The 27,412-nt window shown below is 47.3% G+C and overlaps 1 protein-coding gene across 1 annotated transcript; it reads right to left on the bottom strand.

Moving 5' to 3' along the window:
* Nucleotides 1-3,910: 3,910 nt before the first annotated feature.
* Nucleotides 3,911-25,764, bottom strand: LOC104309437 (embryonic protein UVS.2). The gene is made up of 11 exons (XM_054162171.1): nucleotides 25,657-25,764; nucleotides 25,440-25,464; nucleotides 24,460-24,597; nucleotides 21,651-21,768; nucleotides 20,493-20,671; nucleotides 14,123-14,204; nucleotides 10,608-10,735; nucleotides 8,920-9,035; nucleotides 7,772-7,997; nucleotides 5,326-5,444; nucleotides 3,911-4,786 (listed from the first exon to the last, which is right to left on the bottom strand). The coding sequence occupies exons 1-11, from the start codon at nucleotides 25,723-25,725 to the stop codon at nucleotides 4,556-4,558; spliced, it is 1,431 nt and encodes a 476-aa protein (XP_054018146.1). The 5' UTR covers nucleotides 25,726-25,764; the 3' UTR covers nucleotides 3,911-4,555.
* Between the last annotated feature and the right edge of the window lie 1,648 nt (nucleotides 25,765-27,412).

The raw sequence follows: 27,412 nt of genomic DNA, 5'->3' as shown, positions 1-27,412 counted from the left end.
AGCGCCAGCAGCTTTTACGTCTTCTCTTGCCTGCAGATGTTTCCCATGATAAAAGGAACGCCCATTATTAAAATCCCACGTGACGACGTGTCCCAGGAGGTTTTCGATTTCATTTTGAAGTGTAGGAGAGTTTAGATAGTCTTTGGTTCATATGTCTTCACCTTGCCAAACTCGGTTGTTGGCACAGTAAATTGTACATTCTCTGACCTACGTAGTTATGGCAGCAAATGTTGCCTGGGTGTCAGGAAGGCCAAGGCACTGCTGGGGATGAATTTGGCAAGGGATGCAAAAAATAGTAATAAGGGCTTGTACAGGTATGTCAGCCAGAAAAGGAAGGTCAGAGACAGCATAGCCCCCACAATGAGCAAGACTGGTAAACTGGTAACAAGGGATGAGGAAAAGGCTGAGGTACTTAGCTGTTTTGCCTGCCTTCACTGTCAGCCTCTCACCCCTCCCCTTCTGAGTCAATCAACAATGAGATGGAGACTGGGGCAGAAAAGTCCCTTCTGCTCTATGAGAAGATCAGGTTTGTGACTTACCAGAGGAACCTCAGACCTTGAAGTCTATGAGGAGATGCATCCTGCACGCCTGTGAAAATTGGCTTATGTAGTTGCCAAGCCACTCTCCACAATGCTTGAAAAACTGTGGCAGTCAGGTGAAGCCCTTGGTGACTGGAAAAGGGAAACATTGCACCTATTTTGTTCCAAAAGGGTAGAAAGGAGAACTCAGGGAACTACTGATCAATATAGCCTCACTTCTGTGCTTGGGAGGATCATGGCACAGATCCTCCTAGAAGCTGTGGAGGTACACGGAGAACAAGGAGGTGATTTAAGCCAGCCAGCATGGCTTCACCAAAGGCAAGTCCTTCCTGACCAGCAAAGGAGGACATGGGTGTACTGGTGGATGAAAAGCTGGACATGAGCTGGCAGCATGCACTCTGAGTTGCATCAAAAGAGCTGTGGCCAGCAGGTTGAAGGAGATGATGTTTCTCCTCTGCTCTGGTGAGACCTCACCTAAATAGTGAATCCAGCTCTTGAGTCCTCAGCACAAGAAGGACATATTCTTGCTGGAGAGAAGCTAGAAGAAGGTCACAAAAATTAGCTGAGGGCTGGGATACTTCTGCTATGAAGGCAGGCTGAGAGACTTGGGGTTGTTCAGCCTGGAGAAGAAAAGGCTCTGGAGAGACCTTATTGCAGCCTTTTGGTACTTAAAAGGAGAACCCCTAAGAAAGATGGGGGCAAACACTTTATCAGGGCCTGTTGCTAGAGGACAAGGCATGATGGTTTTAAACTAAAAGAGGGGAGGATTTAGACTAGATATAAGGAGTAAATATTTTATAATGAGAGTATTGAAACACTGGAATGGGTTGCTGCATCCCTGGAAACATTCAAGGTCAGGTTGGGCAGGGCTCTGAGCAACATGATCTAGTTGAAGATGAGCCTACTACTACCTGAAGGGAGGTTGGAGTGAGGAGGAGGCTAGCCTCTTCTCCTTGATGTCAAGCCACAGGATTAGAGGAAACAGTTTCAAGCTGCACTAGGGGAGGTTCAGGCTGGATATTAGGAAATATGTCTTCACAGAGAGGGTTATCAAACATTGGAATGGTCTGCCCAGGGCAGCAGGAGAGTCACTGTCCCTGGAGGTGTTCAAGCAGTGTGTGGACCTGGGGTTTAGGGACATGGTTTAGAATTGACTCTTCAGTGCTGGGTGGAGGGTTGGACTGGATGATCTTCAGGGTCTCTTCCAGCCAAATGTTTTCTGTGATACTGTGACCCTGCTTACTGCAGGGTGTTTGGACTAGGTGACCTTACTGTGATCCCTTCTAATCCAAAACATTCTAACTGGGGCTGTGGTCATGCAAGCAAGCATTGTCTCCACCACAGTTATTTACTCCTACCAGGGAAATTGGCTTTAAACTAAACACAACCCCCTCCCTACAAGCAATGCATTTCTGGTGTCCTTCTGTAGCACTTTATTCCAGGGTGTTTTTCCTCTTGCAGCATTAACAGACAGATCTCTGCTCTGGTTCTTACAGATTACAAAAACATAGCACTTGAAGGCCCTGATTTGCCTCCCAGATAAGAGCCTGGCCGGTCCCAAAGCAGGTAAGACTGAAATACACAGACACAAACACTCTTATCTCTTGCACACACACAGAGGCTTGTGGAAGCAGGTTTGTCTTGAGCACAGAGGTGGTTTTCTACACAGTAAAGGTAATCCATGTTTGGGTCATGACAGATGTGCATAGGGGAATACATATATATATATATATGTATACATGTTTATCACTGCTAGAGAACTCATAACAAAATGTGGGTGAAGATGAGCAGCAACGAGCACGAGCACTGTAAGAAGAATGCCATTCATCAGGATGGTTTGTGTGGTGCATTTTCCTGTTTGTTGGCCCACAGATGTATAACTTAATTGGAGACTGCTGGCAGGAAACCAGAGATTTTAGCAATAATTAGAGGAAAGCTGAAGGTTTTGATACCTGCAGAGGGTCAGGAGGTGGTGTGGAGCATGTGTGGAGCTATGTGCATATCCCTAAGGAAAGTGGTTAACAAGGACCCCTAACAGAACTCATGAAAAGCAGAACCTTTAGATCTCAGATTGAAAAGCTTTTCCTGTGAAAGAGAGAACTTATTCTTCACATTCTATTTCAGCCTGTTTCAACATGTTGTTCATGCTCCTTTACCAAATGTAGGTGAACAGCTAAAACCTTTGACCCATGCAAAGCCCCCTGTGAGGCCATGGGATGGAAACCTAAAGTCATACTCAAGTTACAAAGCTGTTCAGGGCTGTGTCTTTAAAAGAGGGGCCTGTTCAACTTTATATACAACCAGAGTTGTCCTGGGGTTGTTAGTTTTGCACCTCCGTGAAAGACCTCAGACCCAGGGAGAAGAATTAGCTTTTGTGCAGTCTGAAGCCGAGGTTAAAAATAGCAATAGTTTAATTTTCTCTCGAGCTGCTGCAATGATTACATCCTCCAAAAAGCTGCCAATCTAAATGGGGAGCCAAATTAAATGAAGGAATATTTTGTATAGCCAGAAGACAGGAGCTTGTAAGAGCTACAAATAGTTGTTGCCTGGCTGCTCGTGCACTTTCCCATCACGATGCAAGCCAGCTCGAGACCCCAATGTCCACAACTTATCAATTATCATTCTCCTGAGGGTGAGAATTAACCAGTGATTACAGAGCCTTACAAAAACAACAACCCAAACCAAAACCCAACCATAAGTCAGCAGAATTCAAAATTTCCTTGGCTGCCTTCCTAAGCCCAGGAAAGCAAATTGACATTTTCTGTGTGCTCTTCTTCACAAAGGTACAATTGCAGCAAGAGCTTTCATTATTTATTGCATTCTGGCATCTTCCAGTTTGGCATTGGCATTTAGTTCTGAATACATCAAGCCCAGGCAAAGCATTAGCTGTCTACAGTAGCAATTTCTTTCTCCTCCTCAGACATCTCCTCAGAGGTAGAAGATTTCTCTCTACAGACACAGTGTTGCTGCCTCCCTTTGTATTCAATGGACTTTGCCTTAGGTTTGGATGCCTGGTTTTTAAGAAGTATTTTGGCAACACCCTACAAACAAATTCAATACCTGACTCTGGTGTGGGGTGTCCCTGCCCATGGCAGAGGGGTTGGAACTAGATGATCATACAATCATAGAATCAATAAGGTTGGAAAAGACCTCAAAGATCATAAAGTCCAACCTGTCACCCAACACCTCATGACTACTAAACCATGGCACCAAGTGCCACATCCAGTCTCCTCTTGAACACCTCCAGGGATGGTGACTCCACCACCTCCCTGATCCTTGTGGTCCCTTCCACCTCTGACTGATATTATGATACTATGATACTCAGGCCACAACCAAGGGGCAGCAATAGGAGCATCAGACTGTTCCCTCTCCCTCACTGCCTGCTCCTGCCATTCTTAACTGTTTAGTTAAATATGTTCCCAGCCCTGATTATCTCACAGAGGAGCAGTACAATTCTTTGAGGTGAGATGCTATACAAGCATCCTAGTTTGCACCTTCAGTGTAAAGTGGTGACTTCCAGGCTAAGCTGAGGTGCCTACAGGAACTGTTTACGTGAGCTTGGCTGCAAAGGTTAAACAAACATGGCTGGAGGTTCTTAATGCATGTTAAGGCTGGGTAGAAGCATTTGTCAGAACACAAGTTAAAGTTGCTACATAGCCACATTCAGAATTTTGTATGGGCACAGTTTCTGTCACAAGATGTCCTTGAAGATCTCCTCAGAGAGTTTGAGTTGTGCTGTTGTAGTGGCCACGCAACACTGGCAATGGGAGTACTCCAACAAAAACCTTAACAGTCTCAGGCAAAGGCATCCCATCAGCAGGAACACTTTTGTTCATAATTCACCATGCAAGTTACACCACTGTAGACATAAGACCAAGCTTCAAGCTTGTGAAGGGTATCAGGGAGCTGTATTTCTTTTTGATTTGCTGAAATTGGTTGGCGTCTTGACTTTTACACTTTGGCTACCTCTGCCTCTTACTTTCACTCCGTGTTTTCCAACTCCCATTGGTACAGTGCTACCTACCAAACGTGTAACTCAGCACAAATCCAGGAAACTCCCAAACTATGTCGCTGTGAAATTCAACCAGCACAAAATTCCCAGTGGAAGTGAAGTCTGCCACCTTCTCTGTCCCACAGTAAGGGCCAGCTGCAGGCGAGGTCGGTCGGCTTCCATCGTGTATGAGCAAATAGTCATAGTTGCATCTGTCACTACCTTCCAGCTCAAAGAATAACATTTTGAGAGAGATCTGGAGAAAACACAACCAAAGCACTTTGCATCCAGGTTATATCCTTTACTCTCACCTTTTGTAACATGCACAAACTGTTTAATCTCCCCCCCAGCCCCTTCTGTGTTTGCACCACATCCTGATCCCCCTTTTTTAATGCAAATGAACAGCAAATCATTTGCTCACTTCATCAGCATTTGCACTGGAAGGAGAAGCAAGGGACAAGATTTATCTAGCATGCTTTAAATTCTTTTCTCTAGAGAAATAGAAAACCAGCACCTGTGCAATGTTTCAGTCTTCTAGTGGGAACTTTTACCCAGGGATTACTCTGAACAAACTCTCCTGGTACAAGCTAAATTTGCAAGAGGTCACATGCATGTGGAAAGATATTCCCTTGCTGAGCACTTCAGAAACCAAGATCCAGCACAACTTCTGAAACTAGATCTAACTTGAGAATACCTGCTCAAAAAGCAGCATTACCACTGCTATTCTCCAAGGCAAAGAGAGCTTCCATTACAGAACCCTGGTGAAACCCACAAGTGAACTGATCTGTGCCTTACCTTGTACCCCGGTGGAGAACTGATGACCCAGAAGCACGCTCGGTTTTTGGGGTATTTATTGGGGTAGTTTGGAGAGGTGATGACTCCACTGGAGTCTGTGAAAGTATCTCCACAATTCACTGAGGAGCAAAGAAGACAGGCAGAAAAAGGCATATTAAGAAGAGTACTTTGGCAGTGGAAGTGAGCTTGCTTATTACTCTATTGTATTTTTCTTTCAAGCCAAGATGAAATCTGCCAGCGTGAAAATCTCCTGCTGAAATATGTGACTTCTTTGCTTAGCATTTGTATCAGCAGCTGCACTGAAGGGACTGAAAACATGGCTGCTAAACAGCCTTTGGAGGATAGGAAACAGCTGCATTTAAAGCTGTATCTGTCTTTACAATTGGTTGCTACCATATCAGCACAGCATTCTAACTTACTGCTCTTTCAGGGAAGAATTGGCTCAAGTAGTCAAGATTGCATTATCAAGCTCCATCTAATGCTATCTGGAAATGACTCCATCCAGACTAATGCAGAAAGAGCACAAATGGCACATTTCTAAGTCTTCCTCAATTTCTGCTTTAAAAGTTTGCATTTTGTGTTGAAATAAGGCAGAAACAAGTTATCTGGGCTGCTGCCTTGGAACCGAGAGGGTGTTGCAGCACAGGAGAATTATATCCAGCAGCTTGTGATGCATTTGTGCATTCCTGTAACAGACACCCATCCAAGTGACTGCAGCAAACACTATTTCATGTAAAAGCCTCTAAATCAGAAAGTCTAAGTGACCCAAGGTTGGTGCCTCTTTTGCTGCATACAATGCCACCAAACCTTGGAAAGCACTTTGCCCAGGTACCGGCTTTACATCTTACGGGTTGGGATTTCCTGTAGGCTTTCTGCAGGCTTTATGCTCTGTGCCTGCACTGCTCCTGTTGGTTACAGTCATTGCATTGGTTTTATTTAAAGGAATTGTTCTAGAGATCTGAAAAAGCCTCAAAGAGGCTCTCAGAAGAATCTGAGTTCTCAGAATTGCTAAGATGAAACCCATGCATCATGTCGGCACGACGGCCAAGGGCTCAGGCCCAGCCAGCATGGATTTAGGAAGGGCAGGTCCTGCCTCACCAACCTCATCTCCTTCTATGATCTGGGGACGTGCCTGGTGAACGTGGGGAGGCCTGTGGATGTGGTCTACCTGCACTTCAGCAGGCCTTTGACACCGTTCCCCACATCAAACTGCTGTCTAAGCTGTCAGCTTGTGGCTTGGACAGCAGCACTCTGTGCTGGGTTAGGAACTGGCTGGAGGGCTGAGCCCAGAGAGTGGTGGTGAATGGTGCCACATCCAGCTGGCAGCCAGGCACTAGTGGTGTCCCCCAGGGATTGGTGTTGGGCTCAGTCCTATTCAGTATCTTTGTTGATGATCTGGATAAGGGCAGCATCAGTAAGTTTGCAGATGACACCAAGATGGAGCAGGTGTTGATCTGTTAGAGGGTAGGAAAGCTCTTGACAGGCTGGACAGATGGGCAGAGTCCAACATGATGACATTCAACGAGTCCAAGTACCAGGTGCTGCACTTGGGTCACAACAACCCCATGCAGTGCTACAGGCTGGGGTCAGAGTGGCTGGAGAGCAGCCAAACAGAAAGGGACCTGGGGGTACTGGTTGACAGCTGGTTGAACATGAGCCAGCAGTGTGCCTAGGTGGCCAAGAAGACCAATGGCATCCTGGCCTGCATCAGAAATAGTGTGGCCAGCAGGAACAGGGAAGTCAGTGTGCCCCTGGGCTCAGCACTGGTTAGGCCACACCTTGAGTCCTGTGTCCAGTTCTGGGCCACTCAGTTTAGGAAGGACATTGAGACACTTGAACGTGTCCAGAGAAGGGCAACAAGGCTGGGGAGAGGCCTTGAGCACAGCCCTGTGAGGAGAGGCTGAGGGAGCTGGGATTGTTCAGCCTGGAGAAGAGGAGGCTCAGGGGAGACCTTATTGCTCTCTACAACTACCTGAAGGGAGCTTGTAGCCAGGAGGGGGTTGGTCTCTTGTCCCAGGCAACCAGCACCAGAACAAGAGGACACAGTCTCAAGCTGTGCCAGGGGAAGTTTAGGCTGGAGTTAAAGAGAAAGTTCTTCACAGAGAGAGTTGTTAACTGTTGGAATGTGCTGCCCAGGGAGGTGGTGGAGTCACCATCCCTGGAGGTGTTCAAGAGGGGACTGGATGTGGCACTTGGTGCCATGGTCTAGTCATGAGGTCTGTGGTGACATGTTGGACTTGATGATCTCTGAGGTCTTTTCCAACCTTGGTGATTCTATGATTCTATGTCATTTTCTCTTTCCTGCTGACCCTCAGCCCCCACCATTGCCTAGCCTTCTGCATCAGCAATTGCTGTGGAAGTGTACAGCACACACTCAGATTTTTCAGTGCTTCCATGCAAATACTATTAACAGTGCTCTCCAAGCTCTGCAAGGGAGGGTTCCTACCCCTGTTGTAGGAGGCTCTGAATCCCGCAGCTGTAATGCTTTCATCACTTGCAAACTCTACCAGCATCATGGAGCCAGATGCCACCAAGGAGGGCAGTGGCCCTGTCCCGCAGTGTCTGTCCAGCAGCACAGGGGAGCTCTTGCTGTTCCCGTTGTAGACTTTTACATAGTCAGAAGAACAGCCTGAGGAGGGTTGGACATCGAAAGCCTCAAACTGCAGGAAAATCTTGAGGAACAAGAAAACAGATGTTGGCTTTCATGCTATACACAGGGAAAGATTCAAGCCATCTAATTGAGTTCTGGGCCCCTCAGTTTAAGAAGGATATTGAGACACTTGAATGTGTCCAGAGAAGGGCAACGAGGCTGGGGAGAGGCCTTGAGCACAGCCCTGTGAGGAGAGGCTGAGGGAGCTGGGGTTGTTTAGCCTGGAGAAGAGGAGGCTCAGGGGAGACCTTCTTGCTGTCTACAACTACCTGAAGGGAGGTTGTAGCCAGGTGGGAGTTGGTCTCTTCTCCCAGGCAACCAGCACCAGAACAAGAGGACACAGTCTCAAGCTGTGCCAGGGAGGTTTAGGCTGGATGTTAGGAAGTTCTTCCCAGAAGGATTAATTTGCCATTGGAATGTGCTGCCCAGGGAGGTGGTGGAGTCACCATCCATGGAGGTGTTCAAGAGGGGAGTGGATGTGGCACTTGAAGCCATGGTTTAGTTGTCATGAGGTGTTGGGTGACAGGTTGGACTTGATGATCTCTGAGGTCTTTTCCAACCTTATTGATTCTATGATTCTATGAAATTGTTATGAGGTGAGCTAGGGCTTTGTTTTCATTTTGCTCTCCATGTTACCACTGAAATGTTAGCTACTGTATAAAAAGAGGACAGATTTTCACCTAGGTACACTGCTCCTGAGCCCAGTGATTGATGTCTGACTCTTGCTTGTCTTTGCAAAGCCATCCAATCTCAGCTGGCTAAAAATCAAGTTCAATAATGCATCTGATAGCCTTATGAAAATCGTTGAGACTGCCTTTTCATTCACTGCCTAACAAAATAAATGTCATGGTCCCTGAAAATGATTCCCAGAGGGCAGTCATAATAATGAAATAATGCTGTGTCACCTTGTGGTGCAAACCTTTCTTTCTCCCAATGAAAATTACCTTGCCTCGACGGATGCGGATCAGCCACAGGCAGTGGCTGTTGTTCGGGTATGGGGATGGGTGATTGACAGAGGAGAAGGAGCCTTTGGATTTAGGCAGCACAGAGCTACACCAGTCTGAAGGGAAGAAGCAAACAGCGTTGAAGAGAGTGGAAACTGCAACAAAAGCTTCCCAGAAATGCCTGACAGTTCTCTCTGGCCATTTGCATCACTTGAGCTTATAAAGCGAAATGAATGATGCTTACCGTTGTGTTTGTGTTCCTAGTGTGAAAGGTACTCAACAGCTGTGACTGAAATAAAGCAAGTTAGGGTATTTGGTAACTTATTTAGCCCATGGTGGCTGCCTACTGGAGGGAGAACAGTGTGAGCAGTCTCCCTTTCTGCCCCATCCCTGCAAGTGTTCAAGGCCAGGTTGGACAAGGCCATGAGCAACCCCATGGCAGGGGGGTTGGAACTAGGTGGTCTTCAAGATTCCTTCCAATCCAAGCCATTCTGTGATTTATCTGCTTCAGATACTAATATCTGTTTAAAGACAGTAGGGCTTCACTCCTGCATCTTTCATGAACTTTCTTAACCTCAGTCACAGGAGTAGTTTCAAAGACATCAGTCCCCTTCAGCAAATGTTATGTGTTTTCCTAGGTACATGCAAAAATCAAACCCTAAAACTAGATCCTCTCAAGGCAGAGAGGGGCAAGTCCCTGGGGGAAAGCTATATTGTTAGCCATTGGAATGTGCTGCCCAGGGAGGTGGTGGAGTCACCATCCCTGGAGGTGTTCAAAAAGGGATTGGATGTGGCACTTGAAGCCATGGTTTAGTCATCATGAGGTGTTGGGTGACAGGTTGGACTTGATGATCTTTGAGGTCTTTTCCAGCCTTACTGATTCTATGATTCTATAACAGAGAGCACTGAAGTCAAGCTGCAGCCCTAGTGATTGGTGCACAAAATCTGATCTCCTCTGTCTTTCATCTTTCCCCATGTAATCTCCATTTATTGCACTAGGGGGTAACTCCCCAGATTGCAAAATATGAATATGGGAATTAGGACATTTTTCTCTTCCTACTTTCCAGGAGAGAATCAAAATCTGGCCTTTTTTTTTTTTACCCCATGACCTCTAGGCCTTTTCTTCCAAAACATACAGCTGTAATGATGACATGACATCATAATGATATTGAAGTGTGATTCACTCTCAGCCCCACTATCAGGGACAAAGAACATCAAATAGTTGTTGTCATCACTATTTCTGAGACCATTACTGAAATACTTGCCTTATTTGAAGTGAAGAATTTGGGAGACTCCACTCTCAGCAATGGTTTCTGTGCCTAACTACCCAACTGAGGGAGTGCTGGTTCCCACTAATTACTGATGTTTGATTAATTAAGTTCTCATAGAATTCAAAGCTGGTACACTAATGTTTAGGCCATGTTAATGATTTTTGCTGGTTTGGAGGAAACTAATTGAAGAATGAGTCAGAAAAGTCACACCTCATATAAATCAATTAGCCTGGGTACCAGGAGCTGAGACAAAACCCAGTGCTCTGCAGGAGTCTGTTGTTTTACCTGTGTCCTGCAGGGTGAGGGAGTGGAGTGTGTTGCAAGGACTACAGGCTGAGTTCCTTTTGGGGATGTCTGACACTGCCTACAGACATCAGCTGTGTAAGGATTCACATACCTTCTCTCTACAGCACTTACTGCACTTGTAGAGCTTGTTGATTTTAGCTACATCCAAGTTACTCAGCCCTTCTCTCTGCCCAATGGGTATAGTGGGGTCAGGAACTGGTACAATAGTTGGTTTCCCTGGAGTGCTGGAGAAATCATACCTGGAGAAATAAGGAAATCACATCTCCAGATCACTGAAACAATGAAGTTCTCTAACTGCATAAGCACATTCATGTACCACAGGCCCAGAATGTCAGTAGAAAAGGGGGAGAAGGGTCCAGTTTGGCAGCCAGTTTGTGTGCAGCAGTGGAAAGCAAGAAATGAGAAAAAGCTGCCCTGTCCTTGGTGAGGAGAGCTTTTGCCAAGGTTCTGGCAAAATGCACTGAATCTCACCCTCATGCTTCCAGAGGCAGAGGAGCAGTAGTAGTTCTGTCTCAGTTACTAATTATTTGCTATCTGCAGTTTCCTGCTTCCTGCTAGACAAGTTTTGTTTCACAGCTTTGTTCAAAGCTGTTCCTTGCTGGTGGAAATAGAGGAGAAGGCACATGACACAAGCTTGTACATTATGGGCTAAAATGCATCCTTGGATAACATTCACAGATGAGTGAGGCAGCACATGAGATTGTAATGATCTTTAAACACACCCATTTTTGTTCTCCCTGTACCTCAATAGCATTGTCTATGATCAGCTGTTACTACATGCAAGAAATACACTACAGAGCTGATACAGATCAGTGTCTACTTTTAGCCTGTATCTGGGACTAAATTGCCATAGCAATTACTCTGTCACCTAATGGCCCCTCCCCAGCAGAGAAGGGGGATGAGGAGGAAGGGAGAAGGCCCACAGGCTGAAATTAAAAAGGATTTAATGAAATAACCAAACTGATAAGGGCAACGAGGCTGGGGAGAGGCCTCGAGCACAGCCCTGTGAGGAGAGGCTGAGGGAGCTGGGGTTGTTTAGCCTGGAGAAAGAGGAGGCTCAGGGGAGACCTCATTGCTCTCTACAACTACCTGAAGGGAGGTTGTAGCCAGGAGGGGGTTGGTCTCTTCTCCCAGGCAACCAGCACCAGAACAAGAGGACACAGTCTCAAGCTGCACCAAGGGAAGTTTAGGCTCAAGGGGAGGAGAAAGTTCTTCACTGAGAGAGTTGTTCGCCATTGGAATGTGCTGCCCAGGGAGGTGGTGGAGTCACCATCCCTGGAGGTGTTCAAGAGGGGATTGGATGTGGCACTTGGTGCCATGGTTTAGTCATGAGGTCTGTGGAGACAGGTTGGACTTGATGATCTTTGAGGTCTCTTCCAACCTTGGTGATTCTGTGATTCTGGTACCAATATCAACAGAAAGTATGTAAAGCTATGCTCAGCCCAGTAAAGGTGCAGCAGCAGTTAGACTAAACAGGAAGGTAGTCCTCAAGAGCAGAAGAGAAGCAGGATGAGAAGAAGCTCAACTAAAAGACTCCCCTCTCTACAGCAAGCTCCCTCCTTTACATTGATTGTGATGCTCATGGTCTGGGATACACCTGTAGCCAACTCAAGTCATCTGTGCTGGCTGTCTCAGAACTGCTTATGGCCATGGACCATAGCCACATCAAAGGCCTCTTGCAAGAGACAGGAGTACAGTGAAAGAAAATGTTTTGGGTTTTTTTTTCCTTCTGTCCATATTGTAAGAGACTAAATCTTGTCTCTCTTGATGGGAATCACAAAGATAAAATCACCTTTGCTCTTTGCCCAGACAATGGCTGATGTGTATTGGGCAGAGACACTGGGTAACGACTCTCTAGAATGTGCATAACAAGGTCATCTCTACCTACAGTATCTGAAGGGGGCCTACAAGAAGGCTGGGGAGGGACTGCTCAGGATCTCAGGGAGTGATAGGACTAGGGGGAATGGAATGAAGCTGGAGGTGGGGAGATTCAGGCTGGAGGTGAGGAGGAAGTTCTTCACCATGAGAGTGGTGAAGCCCTGGAATGGGTTGTCCAGGGAGGTGGTTGGGGCCCTGTCCCTGGAGGTGTTTAAGCCCAGGCTGGATGAGGCTCTGGCCAGCCTGATCTAGTGTGAGGTGCCCCTGCCCATGGCAGGGGGGTTCGAACTAGATGATCCTTGTGGTCCCTTCCAACCCTGACTGATGCTATGATACCTATCAGCTACCCTGGAAAGGGAGGATGGTGAAAAGAACAATGGTTTCACCACCTGGACACATGCCTAAAAAACTGTATAAAAGAACTGAGCAGCTACTGGCTGGAAAGAAAGCAAGCACCTGGGCAATGCTGCTCTGAAGAAAAACAAAATACCAGGAGAGAAAAGGGCAGACACATCACCATGTAGCCTGGAAGAAGAAGACCAGGAGGAAGCCTCTTTCTGTGTCCTAAATTCCACCTGCTGCAACTCATGGAGCTGAAGAGGCTGCTCAGGGAAGGACTTGGACTTTGGGATCCCTCCCTTCCCTCCTCCAGTGGAGCACAGCCAACAAGACAGCACCCTTCCTAGTCCCAAGCTGCACCAGGGGAGGTTTAGGCTGGATGTTAGGAAGAAGTTCTTCACAGAAAGAGTGATTGGCCATTGGAATGTGATGCCCAGGGAGGTGGTGGAGTCACCATCACCGGAAGTGTTTAAGAGACCGGATGAGGCACTTAGTGCCATGGTTTAGTTGATGAGATGGTGTTGGGTGATAAGTTCGACTTGATGATCTCAAAGGTCTTTTCCAACCTGGTCTATTCTATTCTATTCTATTCTATTCTATTCTATTCTATTCTATTCTATTCTATTCTATACAAACAAGAACTGCTGTCCTGGACCAGTAATATCTTAAATACAAGAGTCTTTCCATCTTTACCAGTAACAGGGTGACTGGGTTAGTGGAACACTGCAACAGGTTGCCCAGGGGCCCCATCCCTGGAGATAGTCAAGGTGAGGCTTGACAGGGCTCTGGGCAACCTGATCTAGTTGAGGATGCCCCTGGTTAATTCAATTCAATTCAATGCAATGCAATGCTATTCTATTCTATTCTATTCCATTCTATTCTATTCTATTCTATTCCATTCCATTCCATTCCATTCCATTCCATTCCATTCCATTCCATCCCATCCCATCCCATCCCATCCCATCCCATCCCATCCCATCCCATCCCATCTCATCCCATTCCATTCCATTCTCCACAGATCCCAACTGTCTTGGGTGGCAGGGGGTGGTAAAGTAATTCCTTTCCTCTTCTCTCTCCCTCTTCTCTCTCTCTATTTTCTCTCTCTCCTTCTGTTCCTTCTATTCTGTTAATAAATAGCCTCACTGTTGATATTTTGGCCTCATTTGTGCCTCTCATTTCATAACATGGGAACATTCAGAAGAACTGAGTCTCTTTCCATCTCTGGACCGAGAGACATGTCAACTGTTTTCCAAGGAGCCTGCTCACAAAGGAAATGGTGTCAATTCACTCAATTTGAAAGCAATAGCAAAAGTCATTCCCTGCACAGAACAGTTGCTTGTTCCTCGATCTGAGCAGGAGATCTGAAAGTTGTTTGCCCCTTTGCAAAGACAAACCAGAAAACAGCTCACGCTCCGTAGTGCATCACTGAAGAGTAGTCGTAGGGAAGGCCCAGGTTTTTGGAGTTCACTTTTCCAAAGTTCCCTTGCTCTCCTGTAAGGTAGGAACACAACATTTTGGTCAGAACAACTATTGCTGGTCTGCTAGTTCACTGCCTGCCTCCATAATCCCTTAACGTAGGATACAAATCGTGGTTCCCATGAGATCTTGGAGCTATCAAAACCACCAGAGCCTTTTGAAGCTCATGGGAACATCTTTTCCCTCAGTCCAGTAGGTTTCAGAATATAAACTTAATCAAAACAGGTAAACTTTTTCTATGAACCATTAATCAGTTCCACTCTCCAAGTCAAGTGGTGGTGAATGGTGCCACATCCAGCTGGCAGCCAGGCACTAGTGGTGTGCCCCAAGGATCAGTGCTGGGCCCTGTGCTCTTTAACATCTTTATTGATGATCTGGATGAGGGCATTGAGTACATCATCAGTAAATTTGCAGATGACACCAAGCTGGGGGCAGGAGTTGGTCTGCTGGAGGGTAGAGAGGCTCTGCAGAGGGACCTCGACAGGCTGCACAGATGGGCAGAGTCCAAGGGCATGAGATTGAACACATTCAAGTGCCAGGTTCTGCACATTGGCCACAGCAACCCCATGCAGTGCTACAGGCTGGGATCAGAGTGGCTGGAGAGCAGCCAGGCAGAGAGGGACCTGGGGGTACTGGTTGATGGTAGGCTGAACATGAGCCTGCAGTGTGCCCAGGCAGTCAGGAGGGCCAATGGCATCTTGGCCTGCATCAGAAACAGTATGACCAGCAGGAGCAGGGAGGTCATTCTGCCCCTGTACACTGCACTGGTTAGGCCACACCTCGAGTCCTGTGTCCAGTTCTGGGCCCCTCAGTTTAGGAAGGAGGTCGACTTGCTGGAACGAGTCCAGAGAAGAACAATAAGGCTGGTGAGGGGTTTGGAACACAAGCCCTATGAGGAGAGACTGAGGGAGCTGGGGTTGCTTAGCCTGGAGAGGAGGAGACTCAGGGGTGACCTTATTGCTCTCTACAACTACCTGAAGGGAGGTTGTAGTCAGGTAGAGGTTGGTCTCTTCTCCCAGGCAGCCAGCACCAGAACAAGAGGACACAGTCTCAGGCTGCACCAGGGCAGGTTTAGGTTGGATGTTAGGAAGAAGTTCTATACAGAGAGAGTGATTGCCCATTGGAATGGGCTGCCCAGGAAGGTGGTGGAGTCACCATCATTGGAGGTGTTCAGAGGAGACTTGATAGGGTGCTTGGTGCCATGGTTTAGTTGTTTAGGTGGGTTGGATTGGTTGATGGGTTAAACGTGATGATCTTGAAGGTCTCTTCCAACCTGGTCTATTCTATTCTATTCTATTCTATTCTATTCTATTCTATTCTATCTGACCATCTTCATTAGGGTATCTCCATATATATGTCTCTACATTATCTTGAACATTCCAAGTATCCAACCTGTGTCCCCAAAGCTGCATCCATACCATGAGAGGGAAATCTGCCTACCTGGATCAAAAATTCAGAGTTGTGGTGACCACCAACTTACACTGCTACATCCTCCCACCAGAGGGTTATAAGACCATGAAAGAAAAGGACACAGTTTGCCTGTTCCTTGCCCCAAAGGACATGTAATCAGCCATGTTCTGGCTTTGCCTCAAGCCCATCAGCAGTGACTGCTGGGGAGCAATATGACTTGCGAGAAGCAAAGGGACTCAGAGCAGACAGAAACATTCTGTCTGAATATAGCTGCTGGCAGAGCCCCTCTCACCATAGCTGCTCAGCACCTCATCACTTCTCTGTGATGTGTAGATGTTTCTGTTCTGTGATGTTTAAGACTGTTAAGCCTCAAAGAGCCCATATGAGGAAAGCAAGCAGTAAACTGGTACAAGACTGGGAGCTCCGAGACAGATTGGAATCCATATCAACTACTTTTACTTCTCTAAGTTAGGCACTGAAGCCATTCTTTGAGGCTCCTGGGAGGAAAGGAAGAGAGAAAAAAGGTACAGCTGGAGAGGGTTTCTCCTGAAGATATCTATTCTCCACTGACTGGAGAACACGAATTGCAGCCAGGATCTCTTGTCCATGGTAAGACAGACAAGCAGTGCCAGAGTGGGGAGCTGGATACAGTCAGCCTGGCATTGAGGCTGATGCCTTAACCACTGAGCACTCCTTTCCAGTTCAACATCTGTACCTTCATTATTGCATCTAGTGGTTTGTAAACCACACACCATCTGGACAAGAGTTCAGGGTTGGACACTTGTCAGAAAAATCTCTGGAGTCTGCACAACTTGGCTGGCAGGCTTGCAATCAGAGCCAGCCACTTCCAGTAATGTCCTTCAGCACTGGTCCTAGAGAGGGCTAGGGACTGCAAAGAGAACCTTCAAAATCCTGAATTACAGAAAGTTTGGGGATAAACATGACTTTGGAGCTTTTCATGGCTCAAAAACTCAGTTAAGGCTCAAATGGATTCTCAACAGCCTTGGCTTTCCTGACTCTGCTTAGGTTTTTATCTCAGCTGCTCTTATCAGCTCCACTGACTTCAGAGAGAATTATCAGCAAGTGCACAGCTTCTTTTGAGGTGATGAACAGAGAACACAGTTCAAATGCACTGAAACACTTAAGCATATGGCTACTGTTTGGCACAAGAGTGCTTTGCTGGGTTGGTTTGCTGAAAAAAGGAGAAGTCATAGCAGCCTGGCTGGACAGAGGTGCTGCCAGCAAACCACTGTCTGCCTCATCACACGCCACAGAGATCTGGTTGTCCAGACCTGCACACATGTGGGAACTTAACCCATCTTTTCCACCCTAAAAACCCCCCCCTTCAAAATCTACCTCTGCCAGAATCTAAGTGTAATTGCTCAGAAGAGCTGAAAAGGAAGCTTTGGCTGAAGACTCTAACTGTAGGGTTTGTTTCCCCAAAAGTTTGGGGAAAAAAACCAAGCTGAATTTCAAGTAGCTAAGTGGACAGCAAGCCACCAGGCTGCATTTTGTCAAAACAAAGGAGCAGGATTGCTTCCAAAGTGAATTGCTGGGTAATAACAAAACCCAGCAAACATCCACAGTACTGCAGTGCTGGCAGGGGAATAACAGCTTGTGTGGGAGAGCCAGGAAGCTGCAAAAGGTCTTGAGGTCCAGTTCTGCACCAGGGAGGTCAGCGGGAGCTCTGCCATCAGCGCTGTTAATAGCAGCATGCTTTTACAGGAGATGTACACTAGCAGTCCTCGTGAACATAGCTGTGTTTCATTTCTTTTGCCCTGCACATCTTTGCCTTCCCCTCCCCCCCCTTTTCTCTCCAGCGCTTGTGCTGCACACACTCTGCATTCTAACTGTCTTGTCATGCCAATCTTCCCAGCCTTTGCTCCTGGGGAATGCTGTTAACACACTGAAGATAAACCCCGTCTCCTTTTGCATCGTCTTGTCGCCTTCATCTTCCCTCCCTCCCCCCAGCTCTGTTACCCTTTCGTGGTCCTGTGTCTGAATCAGAGCTTGGTTACAATCTGTATCCTTTAGGGTTACAGATGGTTACATCTGAACGTCTGCAAAACTAGTGCAAGGTTTTGTTTGTGTCTGCTGCCTTTGGTGTAACTTCACGTTTTTAACTCCTGGCTCCCAGCAGTTTCTTTGCGAGCCTTTCAAACGCAGCAGCACACCCTCGTTGTGCAATGGCAAGCAACTCATGGCAAAATTATGCCTCAACACTGGAGCTGAGACCTCAATAAGGAGCAGCACAAATGGAATTTACTTAGGATATCATGGGAATAGCTGAAAAAAAAGGTTGGAGAACAGTGTGTTAGGAATTTGCAGTAAAAACAAGCAAGTTCCATCTGGAGCAGAAGATAGATGTATTCTCAGCTGTGCATGACACAGGAACGGAATATCTGGTTTGTGGAAGAGACTTACTAGGATTTTGTGTTCAAATTGTCCAGTCTCATTTGCTATTATTTTCTATGATGAGCTAAGAACGCTGTTATTTCTCTACAATTGGTATGGGTTGACCAATTCTTTCAGAGCTGACAGATAAGTGATTCCTTGCATCCTTTCTTCCCCTGCTTTCCTTCTGTGTACCACTTTCTCACTTTCCCTTGGACCACCTTCCCTAGATCCTGGAGCTCCATACCACAGTGTCACAGAATCACAGTATCACCAAGGTTGGAAGAGACCTCAAAGATCGAGTCCAACCTGTCACCACAGACCTCATGACTAAACCATGGCACCAAGTGCCACATCCAATCCCCTCTTGAAGACCTCCAGGGATGGTGACTCTACCACCTCCCTGGGCAGCACATTCCAATGACAAATGACTCAGTGAAGAACTTTCTCCTCACCTCCAGCCTAAACTTCCCCTGGTGCAGCTTGAGACTGTGTCCTCTTGTTCTGGTGCTGGTTGCTAGAGGGAAGAGACCAACCCCCTCCTGGCTACAACCTCCCTTCAGGTAGTTGTAGACAGCAATGAGGTCTGCCCTGAGCCTCCTCTTCTCCAGGCTAAGCAACCCCAGCTCCCTCAGCCTCTCCTCACAGGGCTGTGCTCAAGGCCTCTCCCCAGCCTCGTTGCCCTTCTCTGGACACATTCAAGTGTCTCGATGTCCTTCCTAAACTGAGGGGCCCAGAACTGGACACAGGACTCAAGGTGTGGCCTAACCAGTGCTGAGTACAGGGGCACAATGACTTCCCTGCTCCTGCTGGCCACACTATTTCTGATGCAGGCCAGGATGCCATTGGTCTTCTTGGCCACCTGGGCACACTGCTGGCTCATGTTCAGCCAGCTGTCAATCAGCACCCCCAGGTCCCTCTCTGTTTGGCAGCTCTCCAGCCACTCTGACCCCAGCCTGTAGCTCTACATGGGGTTGCTGTGACCCAAGTGCAGCACCTGGCACTTGGATTTGTTGAATGCCATCCTGTTGGCCTCTGCCCATCTGTCCAGTCAGTCGAGGCCCCTCTGCAGAGCCCTTCTACCCTCTAACTTATCAACATCTATATGCTCCCATGTTCCCAGCACACAGATCAAGGGCACATGCCCAAACTATCCTGCCTTCCTTTCCCTAAATAACATTCCCCTGTCTCCCATCTACAGATTTACCAGGTTCTGATTGCTCCCCATAGCTCTTTTTCATGGCAGTGTATATTATCCTCTCTTCAAGGAGGAAATCATTTCAGTCCTTCCTCTCACATCATGCCAGGTCCAAGAATTTTACACCTGCCAGTGGCTGCACTTCCATTCTTGTTGTAGGGTAAGGGTTAACTGCTGAACCTTAGGGTGGAAAACCCCACCCAGGGGGTGTCACCAGATTATTCCATTCCCTTTCCTGCATACTCACTATTTAAGAGGCAGGACTCCACACTGAGTCTACATTTTAGGCTGTGTTCATTTCACTCACTGCAGTGCCAAGATGCCAGCCTGCTGCCTTCCCCATTTCCCTGGCTTTCCCTTAGATTTGCTGTGAGATTCCCCACCCTGATTCTCTTGAGGATCACCTTTCACCTCACCTCAGCTAAAAATCCCGTAGTCTTGCCTCCTGGCCAAGTCTTTGCAACATTTTGCATTCCTGATGATCTTGGAATTTTGGGTGTCAGTCTAGGCTGAAGATGGCCATCAAAAAAAGAGCAAAGAGCTACTTTTGGGCTGCATCCACCTCGGAGGACCACACTAATGTAGCCGAAGCCACAGAAGTGTCCCTAATACAAACACTGAGTGAGAAACTCCATCACACCGAATGTGCTGCTGCAATTCAGCCAGCACTATTCATGATTCTTACTTGCACTGCTGTTCACAGAAGAAGCTTTGCTTTCCTGTTTTTAAGCTGAGGGCATGTGTTTTCCCTTCAGCTGTGGTGCAGATATGTGGTGGTTTGAAAGGAAAGGCTCTGCTTTCCCTCCCCCACTGAGAAAGAGACCACGGCTAAACCCAGTCAGAGAAATGAGAGTATATTTTACAAGGAAACAGATTCTATGTAACACAACAAATACAGGTATTTTACAATATATACAGGAATATACAGCAAATGAACTCAACCAGAAACCAGACCCCCCACAGAGGGGGCTTCCCCCTGTGCCCCCTTCACCCCCCTACCTCCCTTCTCCCCCAAAAGAGGTAGAAAAGAGATGTGGACGGTTAACAGGGCAGGAAAGGAAGAAAGGCCTTGCACAGGGAGTTAGTATCTTATCTTAGTTGGCCAGAATCCCAGAAGCAGATCCAGCCGAGAGGGACAGCGAAGGAAGGAAGACTGAGAGAAAGTTCCCTACTCCCCTGGCTCCAATCTCTCCTCCCCCAATTCTACCAATGAAATTCGTTTAGACTACCAAAATATTTTAGAAACATTTAGCCAGTGTGCCCCTTCCTTAAAGGCACAGCGTCAAATGGTCACAACATACCTGCCACGATGTGCTCCCACATGATCTTGACGAACCGATCCCGATCGCTCCGCGCCTGCTCATGGATGAAGCCCAGCGCGTGGTTCATTTCATGCTGAATTGCTCCTTTGTCCATGCAGCCATTTTTCACCAGGCCTACTGCTTGACGTCCTCCAATTTTTCCAAAGTAAGACCAGCAGCTGCAAAGAGGCAGCCAACAACCAGAATGATCACACTCGGCAAATGCAAAGGAATAGATGCAGTGGCTGTGGCACCAAGGCCTTCCAGACGTGCAGCCACACATGCAACCAGACACCGGTGCGAGATACTTAGGCTTCCAAAAGCTGCCAGACTGCATGGGGAGGAGAAAATAAAGCCTTCATGATTCACAGATTGCATTGGGTTAGAAGGGACCCTCAAAGAATCATAGAATCAGTTAAGAAAATATCTCAAAGATCATCAAGTCCAACCTGGCACCCAACACCTCATGACTACTAAACCATGGCACCAAGGGCCACATCCAATCCCCTCTTGAACACCTCCAGGGATGGTGATTCCACCACCACCCTGGGCAGCACATTCCAATGGCTAACAACTTTCTCTGAGAAGAAGTTTCTCCTCACCTCCAGCCTAAACTTCCCCTGGTGCAGCTTGAGACTGTGTCCTCTTGTTCTGGTGCTGGTTGCCTGGGAGAAGACACCAACCCCCACCTGGCTACAACCTCCCTTCAGGTAGTTGTAGACAGCAATAAGTTCTCCCCTGTGCCTCCTCCTCTCCAGGCTAAACAACCCCAGCTCCCTCAGCCTCTCCTCACAGGGCTTGTGCTCAAGGCCTCTAGAGGCATGGCAGTGTTTGAGGGATACTGTTCTAATGAGGTCTTTGTAGTAGTAGTAGTCAGGAAAAAAACCTGAAACATGCACACTACAACAACTAAGGAAAAGATCTCTCTTTGAGTTATGCCTCATTATCTTTAGGTCCACACACACACTTTTATCCCCACAGCCTATGAAGTGGGGCAGGTACCAGTATATCTAATGCAAAATGAAAAACTGCACCTGCTGCCTGCATCTTGCCTCCTAGGATTAAAAAAATAAAAGAGGGGGCAGTTACTTAACTCCAGGTCAAACCAGCAGAGAAGCTGAAAGACCTTTTGAGTGCCTCAGGAAGCAGGGAGCTTACCTCTGCCCACGTTCAACATACACATAGTCTGCTTCTGTAGTGCGATTCACAAACTGCACACAGGTCAGCGTGGAGATCTCTTGCAGGGCATCAGCAATCCAAGACCTCTCTGTCACTGCTAGAAAGAGAAAGGGGCCGAGAGAACTCTTCCTCTGTTAAGCAAAACTCAGGTGCACCGATGGGGTACGCTCCTTTGAAAGTTCACAGTGTCACACAGTATCACAGTATCACCAAGGTTGGAAGAGACCTCGAGGATCATCGAGTCCAACCTGTCACCACAGACCTCATGACTAGACCATGGCACCAAGTGCCATGTCCAATCCCCTCTTGAACACCTCCAGGGATGGTGACTCCACCACCTCCCTGGGCAGCACATTCCAATGACGAACGACTCTCTCCGTGAAGAACTTTCTCCTCACCTTGAGCCTAAACTTCCCCTGGCACAGCTTGAGACTGTGTCCCCTTGTTCTGGTGCTGATTGCTAGAGAGAAGAGACCAACCCCTTCCGGGCTACAACCACCTTTCAGGTAGTTGTAGAGAGCAATGAGGTCACCCCTGAGCCTCCAGGCTAAACAACCCCAGCTCCCTCAGCCTCTCCTCACAGGGCTGTGCTCAAGGCCTCTCCCCAACCTTATTGCCTTTCTCTAGACATGTTCAAGTGTCTCAATGTCCTTCCTAAACTGAGGGGCCCAGAACTGGACACAGGACTCAAGGTGTGGCCTAACCAATGCAGAGTCCAGGGGCACAATGACTTCCCTGCTCCTGCTGGCCACACTATTCCTAATGCAGGCCAGGATGCCGTTGGCCTTCTTGGCCACCTGGGCACACTGCTGGCTCATGTTTAGGCAGCTGTCAACCAGCACCCCGAGGTTCCTCTCTGTTTGGGAGCTCTCCAGCCACTCTGACCCCAGCCTGTAGCTCTGCATGGGGTTGTTGTGGCCAAAGTGCAGCACCTGGCACTTGGATTTGTTGAATGCCATCCTGTTGGACTCTGCCCATCTGTCCAGTTGGTTGAGGTCCCTCTGCAGAGCCCTTCCACTCTCTAACTGACCAACATCTGCTCCCAGCTTGGTGTTATCTGCAAATTTGCTGATGACTGACTCAATCCCCTCATCCAGATCATCAATGAAGATGTTAAAGAGCATGGGGCCCAGCACTGATCCCTGGGGCACACCACTGGTGCTTGGCCTCCAGCTGGCTGTGGCACCATTCACCACCACTCTCTGGGCTCAGCCCTCCAGCCAGTTCCTAACCCAGCTCAGAGTGCTGCTGTCCAAGCCACGAGCTGACAGCTTAGACAGCAGTTTGCCGTGGGGGACAGTGTCAAAGGCCTTGCTGAAGTCCAGGCAGACCACATCCACCAGGCAGTCACCTGATCATAGAAGGAGATCAGGTTGGAGAGGCAGGACCTGCCCTTCCTGAATCCATGTTGGCTGGACCTGAGCCCTTGGCCATCCTTCAGGTGCGCAGTTACTGCCACCAGGATAATCTGCTCCATCACTTTCCCTGGCACTGAGGTCAGGCTGACTGGCCTGGAGTTTCCAGGTTCCTCCATCCGACCCTTCTTGTGGCTGGGGACCACACTGGCCAGTTTCCAGTCACCTGGGACCTCACTGCTGAGCCAGGACTGGAACAGCCATTAGCTTTTTATCACACAAGTGCAATTTCAAAAGGGCACAAAGCCTTCAGAGAGCTTCAGGTTGACTGAACTTTTAAGGGGAGATGTAAGAAATTATAGCTGGCCCTTATGCATATTCTAGAGGAGACAGCTGATGGAGGGCATAAGACTGGTGGTGTTTTTTCTATTAGACAGGATGGAAAAAGTTTCAGATACAAATAATTGGATTAAAGGATCCCAAAGGAGCCATTGGAGCGTTGCTAAGCACCAAACCCCTATTTTGTTTGTCAGAGATAACAAATGACTGCCACACACCCCTTGGAATCACTGGAGACAGCCAGCATTCAGAAGCTCTGAAGATCACAGTGTTTCTATTCAGGTACCAAATAAAGATCAGAGTGTTTATCTGCTCTTGAACATTTTGCCCTAATTTGGCTTCCTCACTTATGAATCATCTACTACTGTTTTGTATCTCATTTGCCTCATCTTCAAAGTTTGGGGAGAAGGAGGTAGGTGGAATAACCTTAGCCTCACCCCAAAAGCATATGTTAAAGTTCTAGAAGCACAGGGGCAGAGGAGCAGCCTGGATAAGGCAAAGCTGGGGCTTGTCTCAGCTCAAATGACAAGGCAGGTTCTCTCTCCCCAGGAACAGGGATCAGGCACAGGCCACATTTCAATGCCATTCCATTTGCTCTCAGGCTAAGATCTTTTAAGAAGAGTCTGAGAATCCTCAGCAGGGGAGAGATGGAAGAGCTGCACAGCCCATAATGAAATCTTCTGGAACAAAAATGTCAAGATTAAGGCATTGGTCCTGCAGCCTTTTGTACAGGAGAGAGCTGTTGACTCACGAGAAGGAAATAAATAACAAGGGAGGGGGGGGAACCAAACCTCCAAGTATTTTTCCCTGTGTTTTTGCCTCCACAGGATTTCTAGTGCAGGAATGTTTCTGTGGGGGATTTGAAAGAAAATTAGAGTGTACCAAAAAGTGCTCCTAGTGGTAATTGAACTGAAATGTTTGGAGTCTTAGGCACGCTACCACAGAGCTAACAGATTAGCAAAAGAGGCATGTCGATAAACTCTCATTTGGGTGAAGATTGCTTTTGGTGCACGCCACAGAAACATAAAACAACAGAGAGTTTAGGGGCTTGAAGATCAATGCTGACTTTACAGCATCCGTTTGCATACACTCACAGAAGTCAGAAGAGATGTTAATTGGAACCTTGACCAGTCCGTCTTGTGACTTCGGCCATAAACAGCTCTCGCAGTTAATTGCGCTGCGGCGTCCCCTTCTCAAGAGGATGTCTCCCTCATACACAGCTATTTCACCACCTGGCAGGTGAAAGAAGGTAAAGAATATACAAGGCACCGAGAAGACACCTAAGCCATTTGTTTTGTAGCTTTGGAAATTTCTTTCACTGGAGTTCACTTCCCAGTAACATGAAAGGGGGTTATTAAACTCAAACTGAGGGAGCGCGGCGTTCACCATCTGCTGGGGCTGGCTAGGTCTGCCTTGCTTCCTGGACAGAAAAGATTAATATTAATACAGCTGTAATCAAAGCCTTGACTAAATGAGTGAAAGGCAAAGTCTTACAAGTCATTGTTCTCCATGAGAGCTCATGGAATGAAAGCAAACTCCTAACTGACCTCTCTGAAAATGGGATGAGGCACGCAAGAGCAATTGCTGTTTTCATCATGCACATCGAACGCACACAAGATGTGAATCTCCAGGTTAGCTGTTCATTTGACACGAGGCACTGGGACATGGTCCTCAGTTATGACTCCCAAATACTTGGAATATGCTTTTCAGGCAGGAGCTATTGGCTGTTATGCCAAAAAAATGTACAAGAGACTTGGGTACAGCAGACAGGGGAAGTACCTTAGATCACTTCAGAGAGAAATCAAAGTGAAAAGCCTTCTGCTTTGCCGAGGCTACACTTGGGAAAGAGCATTCCATGCAGCAACTGCTCAGTAAGTCTTCTTAATTTCTCTACCCCAACAGCATAAATAATCACATTGAATGAGACTTTAAAGCACATCTGAATGCTGTACATCATTTCCCACAACTGCTAGAAAATAGTCTCCAAACCATCCCAGCTAATGAAAATGAGCCTTAGAGAAGCAGCCCCACCAAACCCTACGGTTATTTATATGATAATTACAATCAAACTCACCTAGGTCATTGTTTCTTGTAGCTATCTGCAGGGGGGGAGGGGTGGGGAAAAAAAAAAGCATATGTTTTAATACAAAGGATCATCTCCAAAGCAAAAACCTTCTGTCATGTAGAATCACAGCAGCAGAAGTTTGTCACTCATTGAAGCCGATCGGAGTGACTCAGCAGCAGCAGCAGCAGCAATGTCAATTCTCAACACCTGGAGAGCAAGGACACACCTGGACAGGTTTGCTTAGTGCAAAGCTATAGAGAAATGCTAAATGAGTTGGCAGAAGAAAGCACTTCATCTTTGAGTTTGCAGGATGCTGTTCCCCGCTCCGCAGCCCGGTTCTCAATGCTGCGGTGCGTTGACTTGGGGCAAGTTTTCTGGGAAAGCTGCTGCTGTTGTTAACAAGTGTAACAGAATTAGATAACAAGGAGTATTTTCACAAGACAAACAAGCTGCAGGACATCTCAGGAGAATTTCCAGGCTCTCATTTCTTATTTATCTTCAGAAACCAGAGGAAGTGGAGTAATAGCAAAGAAAATCATGCAACCTTAAAGTGACTCATCTTCAATTCTAAGAAGAACCCATGAGCTGCTGCAGGTCCCTTCACTGCCAGCCAAGGGACAGGATATCCGGCAGCGCTCTGTTTACAGCAAAACTCAATGTCAGGGAACTCTTTGATCCATCCACACTGATTACCTGTCCTAGAAACTCCTCAGCTTGCTGCCAGGAGCCACCTCGCCCTGCAGAGCCCATCTGCCAGCCTGTCCTCTCTGTGCACAGCTCTCAGCCAGGCACTGCTGGCCGGGAGCACCGGAAATCTGTTGGAGTCAGAGATGGATCTGATTGTTGGTCAAAAAACTGCTGTATCTTGCAACACAATCATCACTGGCAGTGATTGTGTGTCTTTCTGGACTCTACCAATAAATAAAACCACCAGCTCCCAGAGTCCCTTTTTCCTTTGATGTCAGTGAATAAAAACAAGCCTAGAAAGGCAGGCTCAAGCCTAGAAAACTCACTGTAATCGTAGGCTATGCAATGGGATTCACACATAGAGTCACAGAATGCAGGTTTGGAAGGGACCCCAAGGATCACCTGGGCCAACCTTTCTAGATGACTGTGTAGTTTAAATGAGATGGTCCAGCATCCTGTCAAGCTGAGTCTTAAAACTGTCCAATGTTGGGGAATCCACTGCTTCCCTTGGGAGATGATTCCAATGTCTAACTGTTCTCATGGTGAAAAGTTTTGTTCTGGAGTCCAATCACAATCTCCACAGGACTAACTTGTACCCACTGCCCCTTGTTTTACCCATTACTTCTTATAAAAACAGCTTCCATCCTCCTGGTAGCCATCCTTTATGTACTGGTACATGGTAATAAGGTCTCCTTCTTTCCTCAAGGCTGGACAAATCCAGTTCTTTCTGCTTTTCCTCACATGGCCTTCATGTTAAAGCCAGATGAACACACCACAAGCAAGCAGATGTTGCTTTCTTCCCCTAGCTTCAGCTCCTGCACAAATACCTAGGTGCTACAGAAAGCCCTAAGGATTTGTTGCACCAGATCTCTAAGAAACAAGCACAAAAACCTTTGGAATTGCCTTCAAAGGCAAAATCCAGAGGAATCTATGTGGTTCAAAGCAGATCAAGAAGGCAGAGGCTGCCTTTCCAGGCAGATGGAGGGGCTGCTTCTTTGGTTTTTAAGGAGTACTGAGCTAGGAAAATTTTAGCTGACATTATGGAAAGAATAGTGTGGCCAGCAGCAGCAGGGAAGTCATTGTGCCCCTGGACTCAGCACTGGTTAGGCCACACCTTGAGTCCTGTGTCCAGTTCTGGGCCCCTCAATTTCAGAAGGACATTGAGACTCTTGAATGTGTCCAGAGAAGGGCAATGAGGCTGGGGAGAGGCCTTGAGCACAGCCCTGTGAGGAGAGGCTGAGGGAGCTGGGGTTGTTTAGCCTGGAGAAGAGGAGGCTCAGGGGAGAACTTATTGC

Source organism: Dryobates pubescens, chromosome 5, assembly GCF_014839835.1.
Source record: "Dryobates pubescens isolate bDryPub1 chromosome 5, bDryPub1.pri, whole genome shotgun sequence".
In the NCBI taxonomy this organism is placed as follows: Eukaryota; Metazoa; Chordata; class Aves; order Piciformes; family Picidae; genus Dryobates; species Dryobates pubescens.
Note: the sequence above shows the minus strand (reverse complement) of the source record. Positions and strands in the feature narration are given on the sequence as shown.

Excerpts from the sequence above, each read along its gene's own strand:
- LOC104309437 (XM_054162171.1), bottom strand. The coding sequence starts at position 25,725 with ATGAAGTGCTTTCTTCTGCCAACTCATTTAGCATTTCTCTATAGCTTT. Across the intron at positions 7,998-8,919 it reads TCCGCATCCGTCGAGGCAAG|ATTTTCCTGCAGTTTGAGGC; the intron begins GTAATTTTCATT and ends TTGTTCCTCAAG. Across the intron at positions 4,787-5,325 it reads GTTCTCCACCGGGGTACAAG|ATCTCTCTCAAAATGTTATT; the intron begins GTAAGGCACAGA and ends TGTTTTCTCCAG.